The sequence below is a fragment of the Pleurodeles waltl genome, chromosome 12, assembly GCF_031143425.1.
Source record: "Pleurodeles waltl isolate 20211129_DDA chromosome 12, aPleWal1.hap1.20221129, whole genome shotgun sequence".
NCBI classification, from domain to species: Eukaryota; Metazoa; Chordata; class Amphibia; order Caudata; family Salamandridae; genus Pleurodeles; species Pleurodeles waltl.
The window spans coordinates 221,273,388-221,294,422 of NC_090451.1; the positions used below are offsets into that span (position 1 = coordinate 221,273,388).

Genomic DNA, 21,035 nt, shown 5'->3' on the forward strand with positions numbered 1-21,035 from the left:
ACACGGTAAGCTCAGTCACATGCTTCAGGTGATAGCTGAGGGAGGCACATAATGAGTCCAGGTGGCACAGACTGCTAATGGCATAAAGCAACTAGAGAGAAACAACAGCGTATTAGTGACCACTTAGCCTGATTGCAAGTACAGTTGAAGCTTAAGCAAGGAGATGGTGTGTGTTTCACTGATAGTTGCTGCAAGAGTGGTCATCCACCTGTCAAAAAGCCATCAGACTCAAAGCCTGACCTAATTTCTACAACACCATTCCCTCACGTCAATAGCTACCCCAAAGTTCCTCCAAGCAGTTCTTGGGCTTTTGTGCAGTTATTATAATGAACACCATCTTACAAATTCTACAAAACTGAGAATTTCTGACTCTGACCCTGAATGATTGTAGAGACTAGCCTACTCTCTTGGTTGTCATTGACCAATATAGTTCCAAGACTATAACAAGAAATGCTTACCCTACACATAGCCCCTAGCTGTTTGTAGAGTGGCTGCCCATGGTTCTCCTTTGGTTCTTGATCCTTGAAGTTTTCAATATAAAGCAGTTTAGTGAGCAACATGGATGTCTTAGTAGAAATAGCTTACGCTGCATCCTATTCTCTAGATATGCAGCATTCCATTTCTGCACCAGGAAGCCGTTGATTAAAACTGACATTAGCTTCAATACAGTTTGAGAGGACACCCATCTAACATATGCAGATTTCAGAATCCTGCGCTGAGGTGGCTTCACAGGACTCTTTAGCAATCTGTAGTAACTTAGAAGAAAGTTTTTGTTAAGGTTATCAAAGTTAACAAAATTAATCTCACACGTTTTGACCTTTTATGAACAAACGTCTTTTATTAGGATACTGTATAAAAGTCACAATCTGATTATACAGATTGTGATATTAATACTACGAGGTGGGTGGAAGGTAATGAAATCTAAGTTTTGGGCCAGAAGCAAAGGGTAAAATGGACGTCTAACCGTAAAAAGGTCCTTTCCCAATCTGCTTTATGTGAAATATGATTTGATCTTGTCAACCCTTCATTGAATTCTTATTTGTGTATTTTACTTTCTTTATGCTGATTTGCTCAACAATATAAACAGCAAACTCCAACAGTGCAAGCAGTTTATCTTGTTAAATAATTATATTTCATGTTTAAGCCTAAAAATAATAAGTCATCTTCTGAAATGAAAAAGGTGCTAACCTGCTGGCTGTCACTAGTGATCAGCAAGACCATCTGTTTTACTTAATATACAAATTACAGGCGGCAAAGAAATCAGATTTTTTTTCTTTATGTTCTTAAAGTCCTTGGTGATGCTACTTTTGATGTCCCAGGTAAAACAAAGCCCAGTCTGTTTCCTGCAGGCACGCTTGTATGTGTATACGATCACTGTTGAAGTGCAAAGCTAGATCGACAAGAACAAATGCATCAAGAGCAGGAGGATGTCATACTATAAAGAGAATTGTGCTCTTTGTTTTCCAGCAAAGAATCCAAGACGACAGTTCAGGGTTTGTTCATAACCTTTTTGAGGTATGATCTAATTTTCAACATGTCACTTAGTGTAAGAGCCTTTTGACATAAAGCTGCAGTTGAGCTAGGTTCCTGTTGTATTCATATTTGGGTTAGCCTGCGATCCTTCAGGTCTAGTCCCCTACTAACATAGTGTTTCTCTTCACATCTGCTTCCCTACCACTGTCTCTCCATATAACGAGTTGGACTCAGAGACACAACTGTGCACAGCTAGATATTAGGTGGATTGTGCATTGATAACAGTAGAGGTAATTTTTAGACTTCGTCATCCCCAAAGAGGGGAACATAAGCTTGTAAGGTTTCTGCCTTTAGGTTTCCTTGGAATTATTCAGGTGTAGAACTGTTTGCCCCCTCCTCATATCATTTAAACTTAATTACATTTTATGGAAATTGATTTTGTTGAGTTCTGTAGCTTCTCATAATATTCTTGTACTTCATTGCAGAGTTGAGTTGTTTCCTTCATGGTTGATTTTAGTCCTTCTGGTGGTTACCTTTTTGTTGACTAAAGAAGACAGAAAAGGGAACTACTGTGGATATCATTTATGCCATCAAGATAAGTGAGCTGCATTTACTCCCTTTTATTTAGTGAATAACATTGCGGTACTTGGCATCCTTGTGCCCTTTTGTTTTTCTGAGGTTTTGACTGGTTTCCATGTGTAACGGGCAGTTTTTCTTCCTTCCTATTTTGTAAAATAGCTCTTCCTTAACCACCTCCCCCCCAAATACCAGACTGGCATAAAGGCGGGAAATAACACTTTGCTATTTTGTAACTCTCTCCTTCGAACCACATATGATTACATATGAAACCTTAATGATTGAAGGAGACTCCAGTTCTGCCTGGATGCTCCTAGTTCCAGCAGTGATTATCTGCTCCTGATGGTATGGAGTTGCACCTAATAGGTATCTGGAGTTTTCCACCATAAAGTTGTCTTGATCATTATTTAGAATGTAGCCTCCTTTGTTGGCTGATCCTTGTACTTTGTCGATCTTAGGTTTTAATGGCTATCTGCTATTGATCAGGTGTTCAATTTAGCCAGGACCTATTGAGGAATATCTTTGTAATTGTGTGTCCTGCAGCTGCCTCTTCCTTGATACAAATAAGGGTTTTCGTAAAGCCGTTGAATAGAGAACTGGGTATAAGAGTACGTTTTGTTTTCCCAGATTCCATTATTTCACAGTCCTATCCTTCCTAAACACCAAGATCTTAGTCTTCTCTGTTCTTCAAAATTAGCCCCTTGTGAAAACTATTGGACTCTAGCATGTTTGTTTTGCTCTGTAATCCGATTGGTGTATAATCCAGAAAGGCAAAATACTATTTAAGAGATATCCTTTTTTTTCCCCCTCCAACAATTTTCTTTATTAATTTTGGTACTTTCAAGTTGATATACTTAACAACACCACGACAATTAACCATACTTATTGGGAAAACTCCTTAAGCTCAATGGCCCCATGATGTATCCAGGTCCTAAACAGATCTTAAAGCTTGTGGGCAGATCTACTCTCATTACCTCCTGACTTCACACATATTAGCTGTCAGGTGTTAGTGTTTGGAGTTGTGAGCTAATACTGCTGAGGTGTTATCCTGTATGGGTGTAGACTGTTGTGTGTTCCCCATCTAAACACCCTCTATATCCCCCCCCATCATGTACCCCTCCCCACGCCTTGTCAAATACGGTTAGCAACCCCTTCCCCAGTCTGCGCTGATGCCTCGCCCAACCCTCATGGCAGGATGATCTGGTGTGCCGCTTGTTTTGATCAATAATCGTCTCTGGTCCATTGGTGGCCTGTGCCCTGTCAATCAATGTATGTATGGGCTCATTCTATTTCTTCTGTTGGTATGGGGTCCGTCTCCTCCGGCATCTTAGCTAGAAGACGATCCCATGCCTCCTTCAATTCAGGGGACCGCTCCCACTCATCCTGAAGTCTGTGAATATGGCCATGCCCTCACACTCCGACCACCTTTGAAGTGCCCTCCTCCAACCAGAAAGGCGGGGTCCAGCCTCGCTCTTCCAGTTCTTTGTCAATTCCCGTTTGGCCAATATGAGTGCTAGATCTTGGAACCTACTAGTTGCCTGGTTCTTTGGGGTATGAGGGAACCAATGCAACAAGCAGTGCATGGCGTCGACAGGGATCTCTCGGTCAGTGACCGCTGCTACTTCATTCACCACTGAGCTCCAGTATGTCCCCAGCTTGGGGCAAGCCCAGAGCATATGGAAGAATTCAGCTGCCTCTACACCGCAGCGAGGACACTTCGCATCCAGGATCTGAAAGTGATCTCTGAGTCTTCGCGAGGTGAGATATGCTCTGTGTATGATGTAAAATTAGATGAGCTGAAACCGTGAATTTTTAGATATCTTCGGGACCCTCCCCAATACCCGCTCCCAGTCATCGTCTGCGATCTGGGTCTCAAGGTCGGCCTCCCATTTTTGCTTCAATTTCATTAGTGGCCCCTGCGTCCCAGCAGCGATTGTTCTATATAGAGTGGTAATCGCTCTGCATGTGCCATCTGATGTTATAATGTAGGTGCTCGGGCGAAGGAGATCTGGCTCGTTCGCTCCCATCTGCCAATACGCTCAAACCCCTTGAATGATCGCCCGATGTAATAAGAACTGGCCCTGCGATAATCCGTGCTCTTGTCGAAAGTCTTCAAAGGGCAATAGGGTGCCTTCTCTATAGAGGTCCCCCATCACCAGGGCTCCCGCCTCCTCCCATGCCAGTAGTCCTCTCCAGTCCCCAGCCTTAGGTAGCCAGCGAAGCCAGGCCATTGGAATCTCCAGCGCATATGGCACCGCCAGTCTGGAACGCTGGAGGCAGCGTCTCCAGCAGCGAGCCAGCACTTCGGCCTCAGGGGAGAGTCCAAGTCTCAGAGTAGTGTGACCCAAAAACATCCCCGCCACGAGGATTCAGGAGGCGCAAAGGTATCCCCTCCTCCCTCTTCCGTCCGTCTCACTGCTATCCATCGGGTCAGCCATTGCAGCTGAGCAGCCAGGTAATAGGATTCAAAACCTGGTACCGCCAAACCTCCTTCATCTCGAGATCGCTTAAGCTTAGCCAGCGACACCCTGCGTCTCCCCCTTCCCCAGATAAATGCCGAAAGCATGGAATCCAACTCCCTAAACATTGCCACGGGGATCCAGACCGGCAAAGACGCAAAATAATAGAGCAGGCGAGGAAGTGCCACCATCTTATGTGCAGCCACTCTCCCAGTTACAGAGATTGGGAGTGTGCTCCAGAAAGTCATGCTGGATCTCAAGGTCCTTATGGTAGTGCCGATGTTACCCTCCAAAAGATCAGATCTGGAGTGGTATATTTTAACACCCCAGGTATGCCATACATCGAGGCTCCCACGGCACGCTTCCCAGCCCTTCCGGTGGGTCATCTCCTGCAGTTAAGGGGAACAGGAATGATTTCTGCCAGTTGAATTTTAGTCCTGTCAATCGTCCAAATTATGTCAAATGGGACTGGGCTCCCTTCAATTCTCTACCGGCGTTCTGTAGGAAGAGCAATAGATCATCGGCATATAGTGCAATAGTATGTCTCCTTGTGCCCTGCTGCAGTCCTTGATACCAGGCCACAGTCCTAGCCTTGGCCGCCAGTGGCTCCATCGCCAACGCAAATAACAGCGGTGAGAGGGGACATCCCTGCCTAGTGCCCCTCTCCACTGGATATTGCTCCGATATAGTAGCCCCCGTTTTGACTCTCGCCTTTGGGTTGGTGTATAGTAGCCTCCTCCAGCGGGCAAAGCCCTCGCCCAGCCCCATGCAGATAAGAACCACATATAGGTAATCCCATTCAAGACTATCAAATGCCTTCTCAGTGTCCACTGTTAATACAGCAGACTCCGCCATTAGCAGGGCAATAGTATCCATAATAATGTGTATTACTCTCCTGATGTTTTGGGCTGTGTTTCTGGAAGGAATAAATCCCGCCTGATCCGGATGTACTATGCGGGTCATGTATGGTAGTAGTCTGGCCGCCAGAATTTTACTCAATATCTTGTAATCAGTGTTTAACATAGATAGGGGTCTATAGGCCCTGCTGTCAGTAGGGGCCTTACCGGGTTTGAGCAGCGGGACTATCAGGGCCTCGCCAGTAGACTGTGGGAAATACTTTGCTGCCCTCGCAGCCCTAAACAGTCGCTCCAGTCTGGGAGTCAGTTCTCGTTCATATGTGGCATAGAACCCAGCCGATAGGCCGTCTGTCCCGGGCGTTAAGGCCTCGCTGATTTCCAGGGCCTTTATTTCACCCCCCAGCACCCCTCTCTCTTCCTTGCTAACAGTTGGACACGGGAGCGCATCCAGAAAGGTCTCCAATTCCTCCCCCTCTCCTCTCAGAGTGCTAATATACAAAGAAGTATAGTACTCAAGGAAGTGATGGTTAATATTGTCTTGTCGATAAAGCCTAGTATCTCCCTGGGCGCTGATTTCAGTGATAAGGGATCCCCGCAGAGTCGGATTAGTTAACCACGCCAACAGAGCTCCTGCTTTGTCTCTTTCCGCATGGGCCCTGGCCATGTATCATTTATAATCGAAGCAGCGAAGCTTCTCCTAGTTCTCAGCTACCAACTCTCTAGTTACCCGGAGTTCGTTCCATATCCAGGGGGGCCCCGGGAACCTGCTTTTCCAACTTGTGTAGTTCGTCCTCAGCCCTCTCTACCTCCCTCAGTAGGGTTTTCCTAACCCCCATGGACTCAGCTATGCAACGCCCTCGTATCACTACCTTGAATGCCTCCCAAAGCGTGTGAGTTGATGGTGCCATTAATTCATTATTCTCAAAATATTGCGTGATGTGTTCTTTTATTTGTTCACGGTATGCCGGGTCTTCGAGTGAGTCTGGTTTAAGTCGCCAAGTTGGAATACTAGAGGTGGCCAGTGCCCATGTTATGTGCATCAGCGCAGGGCTATGGTCTGAGAGGGTCCTTCCCAGGTACTCTATGCTATGTATCTGAGCGTGTTTTTCTGGTGTACATAGTAAGGTGTCGAGTCTTACATGTAGGTTGGGTACTGCAGAGTAATAGGAGTATTCCCAGGACCGTGGGTGGAGGGTCCTCCAAGAATCTAATAACTGCCACCTTGTCTGCCACTCAGAGAACCTCTTAGCCAGAGTATTCACCAAAGAGTCCCTCAGCGGGGGTGCGATCTGTCCAGATCCAGAGCAGCTATACAATTAAAATCCCCCCTATCAGCACTGAGCCAGTCAAGTGAGGGGCCAAGGTGTTCGATAGCTGATCCAGAAAGACGCCATGTTCCACATTAGGTGCATATACATTTATCAGGGTAATATTGCGCCCTCCCAGCCTACCAGTGACCAATACATAGCGCCGGTCCGGGTCTACCAGTGTGCAAGTCCTCTGAAATTGAATTCCTGCATGTACCCAAATAAGTGTACCCCTGGCAAATGCCGAGTAGGCTGTGTAGTAAGTTTGGCCTCTCCACCGTTTCTGCAATGCCGCCACCTCCACAGCTGTAAGGTGAGTCTCCAGCAGGAGTGCTATGTGAGTCCCTCTTCTACATAAGTATGAATGAACTTTGTAATGTTTGGCCATAGTGTGCATGCCCCTCACATTCCATGAGATTATTCTATATTCTTGATGGTCACCCATTATGATATTGTCCAAGCAAACTGTCTCTGCGCCCTCTCCAGGGATGCTGAAGTGGCAAGGCAACAACGGGTAGGGGAGTGCTTGCTCTCATCGTTGGGCGCAGGGCAAAATCCCGAAACTCTAAATAAAACAAAAACTTCCCCAACCCCAGGACAGGTATCCAAACAGTCTCCTATCCAAACCTGGTCAAACCAAAAAAGTCAATGCCTGTGGGGTGGCTTTTCGAAAAGTACAAAGATTTCCACCGATTAAAGCCACCGATCCCGCGGGTTCCCAGTCTGATGTTATTCATGTTACCAGTTAATGTCTTGGCAGGTCACGATAGTTCTGTCTCCCCAGAGCCTTTATTCGTGTTCTTGTGGTAAAGCCCTGAGGTTGATTCATATGATGTCCTCAGAGGTACCTGGCGTCACCACTGGTAATTCAATGCTCGGGGCCGTCGAGCTTTCGGACCCTGCGTCAGTGTCAGACCCTTGGTCCTCTCTGCGTGGTCCCAAGGGTTCTTGGAGTTGCTTCCCCCCGCTCAGAGTCCCGACTGCCACTGTTGCGCACTGCCTTTCTGCTCTGATCTTGTGTGCTGTGGGAGCCGCTTTCCGTCTCCGCGATCTCCTCATCCGGTGCCGCTCAGTTCTGGACCGCGCATCCTAGGAGGCCACATCTCGTGCAGGGCCCCCTCGTACATCCAGCCAATCTCTGGCTTCCTGGGGCGTCTGAAAGAATCTGGTTCCTCCGTCCACCATCACTCGGAGCGTGGATGGAAATAGTATTGCGTACTGAATATTTTCGTAATTGTTTCTTGATTTCCAAGTATGATGCCCTTTGGTGCTGGACCTCACGTGAGAAATCCTGGAAGATTCGGACCAGGGCATTCTCTATTCTCAGTTCTCCAATTGTCCTGGCCTGCGCCAATATATGATCGCAGTCTTCAAAATGTAATAGTCTGGCCACTATCCGCCTCGGTGGTGCCCCTGGAGGGGGTCTCCTCGCCGGCACTCTGTGAGCCTTTTCAAATGTGTTTTGAATCGTGTGAGGCCTTCAGGGGCCACCTCCTCCCGAATCCATTTTTCCAGGTATTCTGGTAAATTCTGTTGTTCGAGTGTTTCGGTGTGGCCAATTATCCGGATATTGTTTCTCCGGGACCTGTTTTCAGCATCCTCAGCGCTGGCCATTAGGGTGCCCACTTGTTTCTCAAGGGTCGTCACCCGGTCATCAGACAACTTCATCTCAGGCTTCAGTTCTGCGACATTCTTTTCCATCGTTGTTACCTGTTCAGCAAGGCGGCGCTGCTTCTCCCGAAGCAAGCCCAGGTCCAGTGCAAGAGTATCTATTTGGAGTTCCAGGCTTTCCCTAGATAGCCTGCATTATGTCCCCGAGGGACGGGTCCTCTGCGTCTCCCACTGACCCTGTGGTCCTGTGAGCAGGAGCTGGATCCCCAGAGCGGTCTCCGACATCCTGGGCCATTTCTCTCCGCTTGGTGGATTTGCCCATCGCCCCCGGACCAGCCATAGGCCCTCCTGCTACCGCAGTCAGTCCGCCCCCTCCCCTCCCTCCCCCCCCCCCCCCCCCGGCCCGGATAAACATCAGGTTCAGGCCGTCTCTCCCGTGTTTCCAATCAGCCCAAGTAGTCCTCTGTCTCCTCCTCGCCCGTCCCCCTCACCCCCAGCGTCTAAGAGAGGAGGGAGCGGGCTGAAAGCGATGCCCAGCAGGTCCGCCGCGCCAGGCCCCTCAGCTCGCTCCGGTCAAGGGTCCCATTACAAGGAAGAGCGAGGGGCCCTATCGAGCTGGCCCACGTCAGGTTATGTATGTGGTCTCAGGTAGTTGCAGTGCAATGCCTTCCTCTAGACACTCCTCTCCTAGGCACAAGTTCAGTCTGGCGATCAGGGCGCCTCCCCCCCCAGCCCGCTTTATTCTCAGGACGCCCTAATTTCCTGGGCTTCAGTCACAAGTGCGACTGCCATTTTAGGGTCAGGCAGGCCCTACGATGTTCACCTCGAAGTCGGTTTCGCGGAGGCCTCGGAGCGGGTGTTGTGAGGAGGGTCGCCTCCCTCTGCGCTTTCCGGCTGCTCTGTACTCTTGGGCTCCTCTTGGCTGCCATTTTGGGGATAGGCAGTTCCGATCTGGTGCTCCCGGTAATCAGCCCTGTGTCTCCAGGTTGGCCCCCCCCCCGGTCTCAGTCAGGTGGCCCCCGGGCTCTCAACCCCTAGTCCAGGGGGAGAGGTCGGGGGGAGTCGATCTAACCCATCAGGATCATGAATTTCGGGGGCCCCGGGTCGGAGCTCTTCCTCGGCGCAGCTCACTCCATGAGCTCGTAGCCTATTTAAGAGAGATCCTATATGCTGATTCTCCACATTAGGTTAAAATAAGTGTGCATGTTAGTACAACAACTAAATCAGCATGGGATAGGGTGAACAAGGTCTGTTCTGGGACAGCCATGCGGAAGTCTTGAGTCCAGTTCCTTGGGAGGAGGAGTTGAAATTTGCAAGAAATCCACAAGCATCTTTCTTCATTTTAGCTTCTTAGACATAATGAAATGATCCAAGGTGTTGAGGATTGTGTAGAAGTCGACAAAACAATAATGCTGATGTCCTGCTTGCGCCAATGACCTCTGTGCCAAATTCTGTAAGGCGAATCATTGGTCAGGAGTCGTATGTCCTTGGCAGAAACCTCTGTTTATAAGTGATAATGTTACTCTTTTCAGCTTTTAACTTTGCCCAACATAGTAGCAACGTTATTGGTAAAGCTAGCTAACAGAAACATTACCTTGTAGGGGAGAACTTATTTAAAAAAAAAAAAAAAATCTTTTAACGCTGGGTTTCCAAATGTCTCCCCACCTAGAATCCGGGATGGAACCCATTTGTATAATCAGCTGAAAATGAAGTCCTGGAAGCACAAGTTGCACATTATAGTGTACCATGTGCTCTTCAATTTAGTATATTTTGTGTTCTTGGTCCTTTAGTTACCCTACACCCAGGAAGCCTACTCACCACTGCCGTAGCTATCCATTAGGCAGATACCAAGCGAGAATGACCTGAGGTTTAGGGGATTGGCAGGTGGAACTGAGGTATAGCCATTAATGTGAAGTTGACTCGATTATTTCATATTTTTATGTCCCGCAAAAACATTTCTCCTTCCCTCAGGTCAGGAAATCCCAACAATTTGGAGGTATGAGGTATAGGGACCTAAAGTAAAATAAGCACAATGGAGAAATACCTTGAATCTTTCCTAGTGTATTTCCCTGTTAAGCTTTTTGTAAAAGTAGGAAAAAATAGAATTGTCAATAATAAAGCCATTTATATGTGCCTTGAACTTAGTCTCTGAGCATAGTGTCCCTTCTGTACGTAATGTTAAAATAGTTTGTACAGTGTTTCTTGAAAATGCTAACAGCCCTACAGTAGGCAAGCTTTAATACTAAGCTTTTTGTTTAGAATGTTTGTGTTTTTCAAACACCCCTAGATGCACAGCCACTTATCTTCAGAATCTAATATTGCTCTCCTTACAAGGTTATGGGATTAAATAAATTAGGTTTTTGAAAACAATTTGCTGTACACTTTTAAGACTACAGTTAAACATGAGAAAACAGAGCACATCAGTCAGTTATGATATTCCCACCTGTAATCATATCACAGTTTTAAATAAAGGTATTGGCATTATTTCAGTTGCATTCTTCATTTAGCTATCTAAAACAGAATGGTTTGTTCAAAACATTGCTAAATCCAGATTATAGAGGCAATTTGTGAAGGAAACTACAGAATTTGCAATAGTTCTTTATTTAATATGCTTGACAGCAGAGTTAAAAAACAAACAACAACAAAAAAAACAAACTACATGTCCCACAGAACATTGGGCCATGATGTCATAATGTCTCTGCTTTCTACCAATCAGGAGAGACTATCCTATCTTAAGTTTGGTTCACTGGTCCATCTGGCTCTTTTTGTGTTATCCTGATGCCACTGTATAATGAAGAGATCAGTGAAGGTAATCAACTTGAATAGAACTGAATTCACCTAGTGAAGAACGTGCTTGTACAATGAAGAAATGGCCGTCCAGATGCGTCAGCCAAAACGTGCTGAAGGACAAAAGCTAGAGGTACTCATAGGCATGAACGTCGGGTTCTAGGTTACCCAGTTGACCATATTTGAACCAGAATTCAAGCTGATGGTACTCAACAGAGTTGATATTATGTAGTGAGGCACAAGAATTACATGGTCCTTTAATAAAAGTGATTGTTTTGTAGACAAGACCAGGTGTTATGTAAAACAGTAGTTTGGTGTTCTAGTACCACGCCATATGTGGGATATTCAATGTTCTATACTTGTTTATAGTTTTCAATTTACAGATTTGAAATAGGTAAAACAAACTTCACTTGCCAAATGGTATCCAAAGTTGAAAAATCAAATGCATATGTTTCATAAGCCAACCAACACGTAGCTAAAGTGAAAGCGGAAATCAAGAGATGAGACTTTAAAAACAATATTTTAAGATAGTACAATGCATAATATTTCAATTAGTCTACATAAGTTTTTGGAAGTAAAGGTCACCGGAATAAGTTAACTGGAAGAAAATCTGTCATAACCTTGTTAGAATTCACAATACTCAATTCTGGATTGAATCACTTTTTAATAATGAATGATGTAGGAAGCTGATTTTGTTCTGATACTGCTATTTGTTTTCTTATATCTTTTGTCCGAGGGGACATTTTGTGTGCTTTGGTCACCTGCAAATTCTGGTAGCTAAAAGTAAGCTTGTTCTTAAAAATGCATCACAAACTCCAATTCTTATACCACCTAATGCTCAACTGTGCTGTCTGCTTGCTGAGGGGGCATGAAAACCCTGTACGTCAAGTAGAATCCCTAGCACCCAGAGTTGCGGATAAGGATTTGTGAAGTTTTGTGAAGTACCAAAGGTCCAAGAGGGTCTAAACAGAAGGATAAAGAACGTATGTTTTTTTCTTTTTACGTAAAATGGTGGTAATTCTGCAGACATTGAAAACGTTTTCATTATAGAAAGGGCTTACCACAATGTAATTTTTTGAACCACTTGGTGGCCACATTTACTAGGCCTTTAATGTTCTCTTTTGCTTACTAGCACACTGGAAAGTAGTTCCCAGAAAAGGTGACAGGTAGCAGAAATCCTTTTTCCCATGTACTTAGAAGGACATGGACATAAACATGTACTTCACCTCTTGATGTCTGTGGTTTCCAAATACTTTTGAAACATCTACAATGTAAATAGAAATGTATTTAAAAAACAAATTCCTGTTCAGTATTGACTTCGGAGCCGCTGCTGTTGATCATTTGTATTCTCCGAAGACCATCTACTATCCTATCAAGACTTACTTTTTCAGATTGAGATTGACAGTTAATGTAGTGTTTTGATATTTATTGTGTTTTCACTTTCATAAAACTAATTAATTTTTTACCCCACTAAAATTCAGTGTAATTGACTTTGATTTCGCTCACACCTTCTGGGGCCTGCAAACAGCTATTTGCTGTGATGGAACACAACTCAGTGGGTCTCGTCATTCATAGACTATTCTAAATGCATTGTTAATTTTGATTAAGATGATAAACTAACACAATCTGTGCATAACCATCCTCAGTCATACAGCCCAGAGTTAAGTGTCCTCTAGTTGGAGTTTTGGGTGGTTTTCGAGCGTTTTTTTAAATAGTTGTTCCTCTGAGTACCTTTATAGTATGCAACTATAAATAAAAATCACGTATGATAATGTATAAAATCTGTTCATGTTCTAGCACCCTATTTTCTTGGAAGGAAATAAGACTGTAGCTCTTTTCTGATAGATTTTTCTTTGAGCTTGAGGGGAAATTTAGGGGGCACAAATGGATGTTACTCCCAAGCGTTTTGTAGTTTTCCCATCTAAATAGATATTTTCAGAATAATCTCTGTGTTTTTTACCAAGCTGCAACATTTATCAAGTCGATTTCATCTATCCCAGTGTCATCTACTGAAACATTTACCATGAAAATAACAGTCCCTAGGCTCCAGTCGTAGCATTGTACCGTCTATAACTTTAAACATATGGCACCTTATATTTTAATTAAAGATTTAATTTATTTTTACTAACAAAAGTAGAAAACACTGACGTTTTCAGAGTGCTGTTATAAAAACGATTCTCTGCTTACATTTAGAAATGCCTTAAAAGTAGTATCCATTTTGTTCTTTTATAACACACTAAAAGTAGGGTTAATTTCATTAAAGTTACAATAATAATCGTAAGTGTTGCTTTTTAGAGACATGCAGTTTTAATTATTTGCATATTTTATGGTGATAACTTGTTTTAATATAATACTGTATACTCCGTTTTTGAAATTTCTAAACACTGTAGATAAAAGAAGCTACTGCTCCTACTCCTACTATCACTGTGTTTAATGGTGCTCCTTAAATCAGTGTTAGAATGATGAAATACTGAGCTGGTCTTAAAAAGCTGTGAACCTCTACCTGGCACTTAGGGCCTGATTCTAACTTTGGAGGACGGTGTTAAACCGTCCCAAAAGTGGCGGATATACCACCTACCGTATTACGAGTCCATTATATCCTATGGAACTCGTAATACGGTAGGTGGTATATTAGCCACTTTTGGGACGGTTTAACACTGTCCTCCAAAGTTAGAATCAGGCCCTTAATGCCAAATGTCAGCTGCAAGTTTTTTGACTTAGCCATCATGCCAGCTATAAAAGTCAGTAAATCTAGCCATTGATTTATATAAATAAATTTACTGGCGAAAAACATAGTTTTAATCTTTCATATTTCTCATTTTTTGGAAGCCAAAAGGTGATTTGCTGAGGAGGTGGTGTGGTTGTGAATGTAGTAGTACAAGTGTATGACAACAGCTGATGTGTTTTAAGTGTATGAATTGACAGGTGTTGAGTGTGATTGCTTTAATAACACCCACCCTCTCTTTTTGTGTGTGCAGAAAGCCATTGATCTGGTAACGAAGGCCACAGAGGAGGACAAGGCCAAGAACTATGAGGAGGCACTCAGGCTGTATCAGCATGCTGTGGAATACTTTCTCCATGCCATAAAATGTGAGTACTGCAGTATATCTTCTGCCAGATGGATGCTTTTTCAGACAAATCGTACATTTTGGATCAGTGGCGTCTGGCCTTTTGAATGAAATAGTGAGTGTAGGAGGCTGACCTGGCTTGTAGTGGGTACCTTAGGTACTTACACCTTATACCAGGTCCAGTTTTCCCTTATTAGTGAAATGTAGTAGTAGTAGTAGTGTAGTGTTCTAGCAGCATAGGCTGTTGGAGCTAGCTGTAGCAGAGCAGCTTAGGCTGAACTAGGAGTCATGCAAAGCTCCTGCAATACCACTATAGTTACACAGTACTTATACACAATAAAAGACAATACTCAGTGTAACCAAAAATAAAGGTACTTCATTTTAGTGACACAAGGCCAAAAATATTTTAGAGGCAATACTCCTTCTGGAGGTAAGTATTATACACAATAAATACACTAGAGACCAAAATTAGGTAAGTAACTAGTCACAGAATAGCGCAAACAGTAGAAATTACGATAGAATGCAATAGGAAGAAATAGGCCTAGGGGCAACATAAACCATATACTAAGAAAGTGGAATGCAAATCACAAATTCCCCCTTAGGCAAGTGTAGTGTATATAGGGGCGCTGGGAGTGTCAGAAAACCACAAAGGTGAGTAAAATACCCCACCCCAGAGCCCAGAACTGTAAGTGTAAAGTACTGCAAGTTTCCTCAGGACACACTACAAGTCGTGATTAGAGTTATTGCAAGAACCAAGCAAGACTGCAAACAACAAATGGTGGATTCCTGGACCTGAAGCGCTGTAAAGAGAGGAGACCAAGTCCAGAAGTCGCAGAAGATTCCAGAAGGACAGGAGCCCTTGCCAACCTAGAAGATGGTGCAAAAGGGGATTCTCCAGTTGGAAGAAGTCCGCAGAAGAGCACCAAATAAGATGGCTACGGGTTCCTGCGTGATGCAAAGGCTGTCCCAAGCCTTGTTCAAGCAATGTCGTGGATTGCGTCCAAATGGCGTTGCCTGGACCCAGGGGAGACCTGGGGGCCTCAACTCAGACTGAGGAGGCAGAGGGGGCTCATAACACTGGAGGGAACCACAGGTGACCAGGCAGCATCCATGGAGGTCCCAGGACACTGGGACAAAGGAGGTGCAAATTGCGGTTGCTGCAGCACTACAAAAGAAGGTCCCACGCTGCCAGAGAACAACTCAGCGAGTTGAGCGTCGCAGGATAGACTGTTGGGGACCTGGGCCAGGCTGTGCACTAAGGATTCTTGCAAATAGCGCATAGAGGCCCCAGGAGGTAGAGATGAAGGGGTGCGCAGGGGTACTGTCGCAAACGGGTAAGGCAAGCTCTTACCTCTGCCAAATTTGGACATCTGGGTCGTAGGACAGTCTGTGTCGAAGGGGTCCACCACCCGTGTTCCAGGGAGCACGCTTGTCACCAGGAGAGGAGTCACAGAGAACCTGTTGTCGAGTTGGAAGGTGCCTGCTGGAGCAGGGAAGTGACTCCGTCACGCCACAGGAGCTTTTTTCGGTCCTTCTGGTGCAGGGGGAAGACAGGGAGTCCCCAGAGTGTGCACACCTTGGAAACTGTTGCAGTTGCTGGCTGCAGCTGAAGTTGCAGGGTCACAGTAGCCTTTCTGGATACTTTGTTGCAGTTACAGAGGTTCCTGGAGCAGCCTGCGGTTGATCCGAAGGTCAGAGGATGAAGCAGGAGTTGCAGAGGATAAAAAATTTCTAGCATTCGCGTTAAGAATTTTTCAGTTCTATTAAGGACACGGAGGCGAGGATTATGCTTCTCTTTCCATGCTTTATTTTTAACTGCAGCCAATGAAAATCATGGAAAAACAAAAACTACAAATCCCAACACTAGTAATGTCACGTGATGACCATAGAGGAGGAAGCCTATAAAGTGTTGCCTCACACCCAGCCACTCCTCTTTCTTTGTCCAAACTCGCAACAGATAAGTCAAAGTCTTAACTTGAAACTTGAAAACGAAATCCTGAAAAACAGAAGAACTGGAAGCCAACTTGACTGGAATTTGAACAATACCAGAATGGGCCGAAACTAGTTCTCGTCATTTCCTAGGAAAAAAGGAAAATTCAGGCCATAAAAACTGAATACCATAAAGTGATACTTATATCTACTACTAAACAGGGTGGGTTAGCACTGAAATACAGAAATTTGTACATGAACTTCAAGAAATAAAATGTACCACAATAAACTTATACAACAGTGCGGCGGGATAATCCTCGCCTCCGTGTCCTTAATAGAATTGAAAAATTCTTAACGCGAATGCTAGAATTTTTTGGATTCTATGTCCGGACCGGAGGCTCAGATTATGCTTGTTCAAAGCTGATTCACAACCACTGATGCAATATCCACAATAGGTTTACAATAGAAGGTTTTAAAAGTCGAAGGAGAAGACCAGTCTGCTGCCCTTAAAATGTCCTCTAAACGAGAACCCAAAGCCAAAGACTTTGAAGCCATGGCTCCTCTGGAAGAATGAGCACCAAATCTAGAAATCTCAATGGCTGCTTCATTCAGCAACCATCGCATCCATCTAGCGAGGGTGGCTGAAGAAACAGGATGATAAGGCTTAACTAAAGAAATTAGTAATTGACCCCCCATATCAGAACGAAACTCTTCTGTACTCACCTCGTAAGCTCTAAGGCACTGCACCACACATAGTTAGGGGTTGTCCACAAAACAGGGATAAGACACTTCCTTCAGATTGCATTTAGTTCTATGCGAAATAAAAAATGAAACCCCCTCTGGGGAAAAAACTCTCCCAGCCAAATCCAGAGCTCTAACATCCGAAACTCTCTTACAGGAAATTAAACATAACAACATAGAGAGTTTAGCTGACAGCTGTTTCCTAGACAAAATCTATTGGAAGGCCAAGATTCTAAAAAACGAAGGACAATATTCACATCCCAAAGGGAAGAATAGCGAGGACGAGGGGGATTGGCCAATCTGAGACCCCTCATAATCTTACAAACAACTGGAGATTCCCCAATGGGTATACCCTCCACTGGTAAATGCCCTGCCGAAATAGCAGACCGATAATTATTGATAGAGCGATAAGCTAGACATGATGCCGCTAAGGAGGAAAGGAAATTTAGGACCAGACAGCAATCTGCTGAAGAAGGATCCGCACTCCTAGAACTACACCAAGCACTCCTAGAACTACACCAAGCACTCCATCGCTTCCAAGCCGAAGCGTATCTCTTGTGAGTGCTGGAGGACCATGAACCTGCAATCAATTCGGAAGACTCTTGCGAAAGTCCTGGGATGCTCCATCTTTCCCTGAAAGACGCCAAGCCATCAGGGATAGCTGACCCGACAAGATTAATGGATGTAAAAGACCCAGAGGGTCCTGGAGAAGATTCTCCCTGAAGGGAAGAAGGGTCGGATGATCGCAACTCAACTCCATTGCCAACGGGAACCATGCCTGAGATCTCCAAAGAGGAGTCACCAGGACCAAGTCCGCTTGCTGCCGTCTGATCTGAACCAAAACCCTGGGAAACATGAGGAAGGGGGGAAAGGCGTAGCTCCGTTCCTGAGACCAGTTCTGAAGAAAGGCATCCGTCTTCGATGCTTCCGGATCTGGTCTCCAACTGAAGAAACTTTTGATATGTCTGTTGAGGCGAGACGCAAAAGGTCTATTGAAAAAGGGGCCCCACCGAGCAGAAAGAACTCTGAAGACTCTGGGATGTAACCTCCAATCGCTGAAGTCTCTCAGGTGGCGAGAGTTCCAGTCCACCACCCAGTTGCTGGTCCCAGGAAGGTATTCCGCAACAACTGAAATCCTGTGCTGAAGGCAAAAATGCCAGAACTCCTTGGCTATCTCCGCTAAGATGCAGGAACGAGTTCCCCCCCCCCCTCCCCCCCCCCCCCCCCAACTTGTTGACATATCTCACCGCCGAGATACTGTCTATGCGAAGTAGAACACAACAGTTCGCCCTGACAGGAGAGAGACTCTTTATAGCGAATGAGCCGACTAGGAGTTCCAAACAATTGATGTGTAGGTTCAACTCCGTGCAGGACCATCTGCCCCCCGTGGACACTGATCCGCACCGGGCTCCCCAGCCCCAACGGATATCTTCAAGCGTTGAAGGGCTCGGTAATGTAAAGGGTCCGGAAATATCGCCTGAATCGAAGAAGAAAGCAGGCCCACCATGCAGGCAATCGCCCTCAATGATACAGTCTGTTTGGATAATAGAGATCTCAACTCTCTCTTGACCGAATGAATCTTCCCGGGGGGAAGAATCAATTGAGACTGTATCGAGTCAATCTGGAAACCCAGAAAATCTATCCGTTGAGATGGGACCAGAATGGATTTCTGGGCATTGATTATAAAGCCCAGACTCTGAAGTAGAGACACTGAGCATCCCAGATGAGACAGCAGAAGGTCTCGATCCTGGGACATGATCAGAATGTTGTCTAGATAAATTATTAACCGGACCCCTTGGAAGCGAAGGAACTCCACGACCGGACGCATTACCTTCGTGAAACACCAGGGGGTGGAAGACAGACCAAAGGGGAGAACTTTGTATTCGTAATACTCGGTCTCCCAATGGAACTGGAGAAATCTCCGATGAGGAGGAAAAATAGGAATAGTCAGATAAGCGTCCTTTAGATCTAAGCGGACCAACCAGTCTCCCTCTTGGAGAACATCTCTCAGCAAATGGATGCCCTCCATTTTGAAATGACGATATAGTAAAAAAAAGTTGAAGTCTTTTAAGTATAGCACCAGACGGGAACCGCCACCTTTGTTGCCCACTAGAAACACTGGACTGACAAAACCTGAAGGGTGACGAGGAACCCTGACAATGGTGCCCTTCTTTACTAGAGCTGAAATTTCTGCGGAAATGAGATTGTGTTCTTGAAGGGAAAAATATATTGGCCTGGGAAGACCCTGTTGAGAAGGGACTCGTAAAAATCTAGCTTGAACCCCTGCACGGTCTCTAAGACCCACGCATCCGAAGAAATCAGTCGCCAAGTATCTAGAAAGCTCTGAGTTCTGCCCCCCAACATTACATCTGAACTTACAATCAAGCTCACCCGTGCCTCCCGACTCCTGGGAGAAAGATTGATGGCCTTTGGATAGATGTAGCGAGGTCTGCCAATTTGGGGTCTAGCTTCATCAACACCGATCTGCGACGTTCAGAAGATATGGCGCAATTGGCATTGCCCAAGAAGCAAAGAGCTCTCTGAGCCCAACCTGCTAGAATGTCCGGGTTGATAGGCTCACCGACTCCTTGGCCTGAAAGGCCAACTCTAAAATCTTAGATAAAGGACCGGAAACATCCAAAAGTTTATCCTGGCATCCGCGCCAGGCACGATCTATACCCTTCTTTGGGTCCTTCGCAGATTTTCTTTAGAAAAGTGACCAGGGTAGGATCTAATTCGGGGGTCTCTGTAGCCTTGGAGGGAAAATCTGGCCTGGGGCACTCAGACCTCAGCCTAGAGCGAATATCCTTATCGAAGCTGTGCCTAATGTGGGATTCCACATAATCCGCCACCTCAGGGGGTGGTAGCCAAAGCGAAGATCTGGGGTGCACGATGTCCTCTGGTTCGAATGTCAGACCCTTAGGGGTAGGTACTTCCTGATGATGAGCTTTTTTCTTGCACTTACGAGGGGGATCATCTCCCTGTTCGGAGGAGTGCTCAGAAGAAGAGGAATTCGGGTCACTAACTGCTTTCTTTTGTGATCCCACATTATAGTCATGCTCCCTGGCCATATTTCTTAGAAGGGTTTCAAAGTCCGCAGCATGCGGGTTAGTATTCAGCTTAGAAGCCTGCGTGCTCGTTGAAAGGGAAGATTCCCCAATGGGTTGGGCGTCTGTTGGGGCTACCCAGCCCTGTTGTTCCACCAAACCCAAGATGTGGTGTTTGATGGGTTGCATGGCTTGAACTAAAGTCTGATTAACCGAGTGACGCACTCCTGTGTCGAGAGCATATACCAAATCTTGGTCAAAAGAACCAGCCGGTTCATCCAGATAATACAAATCCTCGGCTTGGTCTTCGTAGCCAGCCATACTGTTAAAACAGCGGAAGGGCTCCAAAGGAGCAAGAATAACAATTGGAGGAAGCAGGGAAGAAGAACAAATCAATTGGGGTGTGGAGGGAGCTGCCCTGTGAGGAGTTTAATATATTCTTGCAAACAGGCCCAGCCTGAATAATAATTTATTTCAACCCCAGTGTACAAGCACTGGAGTGTAGGTGGGGAGCTGAGCCGGTGAGACTGAGGCAAAATAACAGAGGCATAGCCTTTTTTAGCTGATACTGTTCAAAAGAACAAGAAATTGCCCAAAAAGGGCTTAAAAGTTAATTATGTCAAGCTCCAGCAAGAGCGCTACAGTCAGGGACCCCCTGGGGCAAAGATAACAAATCAACTCGGCCCAGCTCACAAAGCGCTCGGGGCTTGAGTAGTTAACAGGCCCCCCGGGGCAAAGCAAACAACTCGCGGCAGAGCGCGAGTAAAACCTGTAATTATCTGGCCTCCCGGGGCAGAATAAACAACTCGCGGCTGGGAGCGAACGAGCCTGCAATTATCAGGTCTCCCGGGGCAGAAGGAACAACTCGCGTCTCAGCGCGAACACTTCACAATGAAGCTCCGGAGTGAGGCGTGCACATGGGCTGCACGGCTCCGGATAACGCAGAGCGCGCGCCATAAAATATATATAATAAAATAAATACAACACCAGCTATAAGAGAGGACTGCGCTAATGCGTGAGTTCTCGCTCCCCTGCTCCCACTCCACAAATAGCAAAGCGATCCAAACGGACGCTTTAAAGGGAGGGAAAACCGCTCCCAAACACAATTAAAATCACATACAATTTATCAGTAGAAAAGGGAAAAACCACTTAACTGGCTGCGAAGCAGCAAAGAAAGAGG

At 45.5% G+C, this 21,035-nt stretch overlaps 1 protein-coding gene across 3 annotated transcripts in view; it reads left to right on the forward strand.

The window, feature by feature from the left end:
• VPS4A (vacuolar protein sorting 4 homolog A) overlaps positions 1-21,035 on the forward strand; it is a 258,219-nt gene that overhangs the window by 15,612 nt on the left and 221,572 nt on the right. For all 3 annotated transcript variants that reach the window (XM_069216769.1, XM_069216770.1, XM_069216771.1), the window contains exon 2: positions 14,049-14,160. In XM_069216769.1, the coding sequence (XP_069072870.1) occupies positions 14,049-14,160 (112 nt within the window). The remainder of the gene's footprint in view (positions 1-14,048; positions 14,161-21,035) is intronic.